The following is a 3,899-nucleotide window of genomic DNA, read 5'->3' on the forward strand; positions in this document are numbered from 1 at the left end:
CCCTGGGGGGGTGGCAGCAACGGCGGTGCGGAAGAGCACAGCGGTTCCGCGGACCAAGGAAAAGCGCGCAATGACCCAAGAATCCCCTTGCCTTGTGCCCTTGATGGCTCTGATCACAACACGTGGGAGGGGCTCCTGGGGAAAGGACGCGACCACCCCTCCACGGCTTGCTTGCCGTGCTCCTCTGTTTGCCCTTGCATGCCGCGAAGCGGTCATTCTCTGGCCGCGTCACGCCGCCGAGCAGCTGCTTGCTGCTCCTGCTGCATCAGGGCGTCAAACTTGGCGTCGATCTTGGCGCCGAGGCGGTCGAGATTGGCGCCGAGGCGGTCAAAGCTTTCGTCATGATTGGCGCCGAGGCGGTCAAGATTGGCGCCGAGGCGGTCAAGATTGGCGCCGAGGCGGTCAAACCTTTCGTCAATCGTGGCGCCGAGGCGGTCAATGTTGGCGCGCAGTTCCTTGAGGTCCCCCCGCACTTCAAGTGCAGTGACATAGAAGCGGGCACCGGAGCCTATGATGATGGCGGCCATCAGCAGGTTGGTGACGAGAAAAAACGCCTCCCGGCCCGCCACACCCTGCAAGTGCGCGCGTGCCCGGAGCAGTGGGGGCAAGCCGTGGGCGGCGGGGCCGGATCGAGGCTGGTCAACGGAGGGCCGGGCGCGTGCGGCTGACGGTCAAAGATAGTCAACAGCGCTGACATCCCGGCCACAGCACGCCGACCGCGGCGCAGGCGGGAAGCGCGGAAAGAAATCTGTACCGTGGCCGCCGAGCCACCTGCACCCCCCTGCCTGCCCCCTCCCAGCCCCCACCCAGACCAAGCAGGGACGCCGCAGCGGGCGCCGCGCAGCTGCGCCCGCGCAGTGCAGCCCTGGCGGATGGGGCGCCCACCTCCTCTCCGTCCCTTTTCCGGCCGCGGAGGCCGGCAACGACCGCCATCTTGCGGCGCAACCGCGGCGCAGCGCGGCTCGGCCCTGGGACCCGCCGCATTGAGAGCCTGGCCGGGGCCGCAGTAGTCTCCTTGCGGGAGAGCATCTCTGGCCGATCAAGAAACGTAAACGCGAATGGAGCACAACTCTGAGTTGTTCAAAAAACCAGCAAAGGGAAAGTTTGCGCGCGGCATGGTTTACGTGATGCGTCCTCAACGTAAGGTGAGTTACCAAACTTTGCAACGAGCCTCTTGTTGCCTCGCGAAGCTGTTGAGAGGCTTGCCCACAGGTGCTGCGCCTGTACCGGCAGCTGCCGCGCAGTCGCGCCATGTGCGGGGTCCTGCCGGCGCGCAGCGCAGCGCCGTGGCAGCGTCTTCGTCTCCTAGGCCCTCACAGCCCAGGTGCGCTTTCGCGTGATTCCCAAGCGCCACAACGCTCCAGATATCTACTTAGTCTTGTGCAGCTCTGCGGCACCGCTGTGACCCTGAGCAGGCTGGCTGGTCAACATGCAACCTGTCACCTTTCTACCTTACTCGGGAGGGAGCCCTTTTTCTACCTTAATCGTCACTTGGGACCGGTTGCCATACGAGGGGGTTGTGCAAACCTTTGACTTTGCGCGCCGTTGTGCGCAGCTCCACACTTGGACTCCACGTGGTGTGGATCGTGCACGTCGCTGGGACTCCCATAAACAGCACTGGTAACAGGCAGGGGGGTAGCAGGCCGCAGGGCCTAAAAGATCAACACAAGACGCAAAGAGGCCCTCAGGCAAACACTGCAGCGCGGCCACGCACCCCACGTCAGCGCGCCAAGGCAGCGAGAGCAGCGAGGCCGCCCTGCAGCCCCCAACACAGGCAACACAGCGCTCCTGGAAGACGTGGCGTGGCCGCTGTTCAGGCGCGCGGTGCAGGGCGCGCAGGCGTACATGCTGTGCGACATGCAGGCCCCGCGGTAGCCGCCCGAGCCGGGGCCCGGCGGCGGGCCGAGCGGCACTGCTGGCGGGGCCTCTGCTGCGTCGGCCCGGGGTGGCGCCGCCGCACGGTGGGCGTGGGCGTGGGCGCAGCTGGCAGCAGCGGCGGCGTGGCGGCCGGCGCGGCGGGTGAGAGCAGCAGCGGTTTTCAAGGCCGGGGGCACTGCGGGAGTGTCTGCCCTCGCGGGGGGGTGGCAGCAACGGAGGCGCGGAAGAGCACGGCGGCTCAGCAAACCAAGGAAAAGCGTCGCAGTGACCCAAGAATCCCCTTGCCTTGTGCCCCGGGCGTTAGCTCTGATCACAGCACATAGGAGGGGCTCCTGGGGGAAGGACGCGGCCGCCCCTCCATGCTCGTCTGCCACGCGGCCCGTGCCGCTCTGTGGTATTTGCCCTTGCCTGCTGAGAAGCGGTCATTCTCCGGCCGCGTCACGCGGGTGGAAAGCCGCGTGCTGCTGCTGCACAAGGGCGTCAAACTTGGCATTGCTCGTGGCGCCGAGGCGGCCAATACTGGCGTCAAGGCGGTCAAAACTGGCGTTGAGGCGGTCAAAACTGGCGTCGATCTTGGCGCTGAGGCGGTCAAAACTGGCGTCGAACTTGGCGTCGATCTTGGCGTTGAGGCGGCCACAACTGGTGTCGATCTTGGCGCCAAGGCGGTCAAAATTGGCGTCAACGCGGTCAAACCTTTTGTCCGGCTTGGCGTCGATCTCGGCGCCGAGGCCGTCAAAACTTGCGTCAACGCGGTCAACACTGGCGTCGATCTTGGAGACGCGGCGCTCGTCCTTGGCGAGCGGCCTGTCGAGGTCCCCCCGCAATCCGATTAGGCTGGCACACAAGCCGTAACCGGAGTGTATCACGACCGCGGCCATCAGCAGGTTGGCGGCGCGCAAAAACGTCTCCGGGGTTGCCGCCACCTGCGTGCGGAGCAGGGCGCTGGATCGAGGCTGGTCAACGCGGATCCAGGCACGTGCGGGTGTGGGTCTGAGAGAGAACACAGCGCCGACTCCCCGGTCAAAGGACGCTGGCCGCAGCACAGGCCGGTACTAGCCCGCAGCTGGCCCAGCCGCCAGCGGAGCGCCCGCCTGCCCCCTCCCAGTACCCTCCCAGACCAAGCACAAGCAGGGACGCCGCAGCGGGCGCCGCGCAGCAGCACCCGTGCGGAGCGGCCCTGGAAGATGGGGCGCCCACCTGCTCTGCATCTCTTATCCTGTTGCGGAGAGCAGCAACGGCCGCCATCTGGCAGCGCAACCACGGTGCAGCGCGGCACAGCGCTGAAACCCGCTGCATTGAGACCCTGGCTGGGGCTGCAGCGGCCACCTTGCGGGAGAGTATTTCTGGCTGATCAAGGGGTTGCGCGAATGGCCCACAATTCTAACTTGTACTGCACGCAATCAGCGGAAGCTTGCGCACGGTCTGGTTTACGTTATGCGTCCTCAACGTACGGTGAGTTATCAAATGCTTCAGCGAGCCCTAAACCGCCTTACGCTGCCCTGTGAAACCGCACTGAGGCTTGGCCACAGGCACAGCGCCTTTTTGAGCAGCTGCTGCGCAGTCGGAGGGTTGCACCAAGCGCGGGGTCCTGCTGGCGCGAAGCGCTGCGCCCCAGCGTCTCTGTCTTCACAGCCGTTATCTCTGTCTTCTAGGCAGCTCAGATGCGACTTCATGTGACTCCCCAGCCCCAAAGCGCTCTAGATCTCTGGTTAGGCTCGTGCACCACCGCTGCGACGCCGACCACGGCTCGCTACAATTCAGCTTCAGCCTCTTGCTGTACCTCCTTTGTTTTTTCTGTTTATTGCGATGCGCCCACCTCTTTTGGGCCACTGGTCGGAACGGCGGTGCCATACTGTACAGATCGTCACCCGTTGTCCCCACAGCCCCGCTTGGGTTGGTTGGTCGCGCTCCTGCGCCACGACCCATGTACGCCTCCTTGCTTCCCCCAGCTGACCTTCACTGACAGGCGCCGGCGCCGCCCTTCTCCCACCCCCACTGTCACCGGGACCCCCTTCGCATGC

The 3,899-nt window shown here is 65.3% G+C and overlaps 1 protein-coding gene across 1 annotated transcript; it reads right to left on the minus strand.

Moving 5' to 3' along the window:
* Positions 1–2,320: 2,320 nt before the first annotated feature.
* On the minus strand, positions 2,321–3,123 carry MNEG_10661 (hypothetical protein; the record flags this gene model as incomplete). The annotated part of the gene is made up of 2 exons (XM_014040867.1): positions 2,321–2,801; positions 3,076–3,123. Coding segments are annotated over 2 exons (529 nt in total), but the record flags the coding sequence as incomplete, so codon positions are not given.
* Positions 3,124–3,899: the final 776 nt, after the last annotated feature.

This window comes from Monoraphidium neglectum (genome assembly GCF_000611645.1).
Source record: "Monoraphidium neglectum strain SAG 48.87 unplaced genomic scaffold scaffold02409, whole genome shotgun sequence".
Classification (NCBI taxonomy): Eukaryota; Viridiplantae; Chlorophyta; class Chlorophyceae; order Sphaeropleales; family Selenastraceae; genus Monoraphidium; species Monoraphidium neglectum.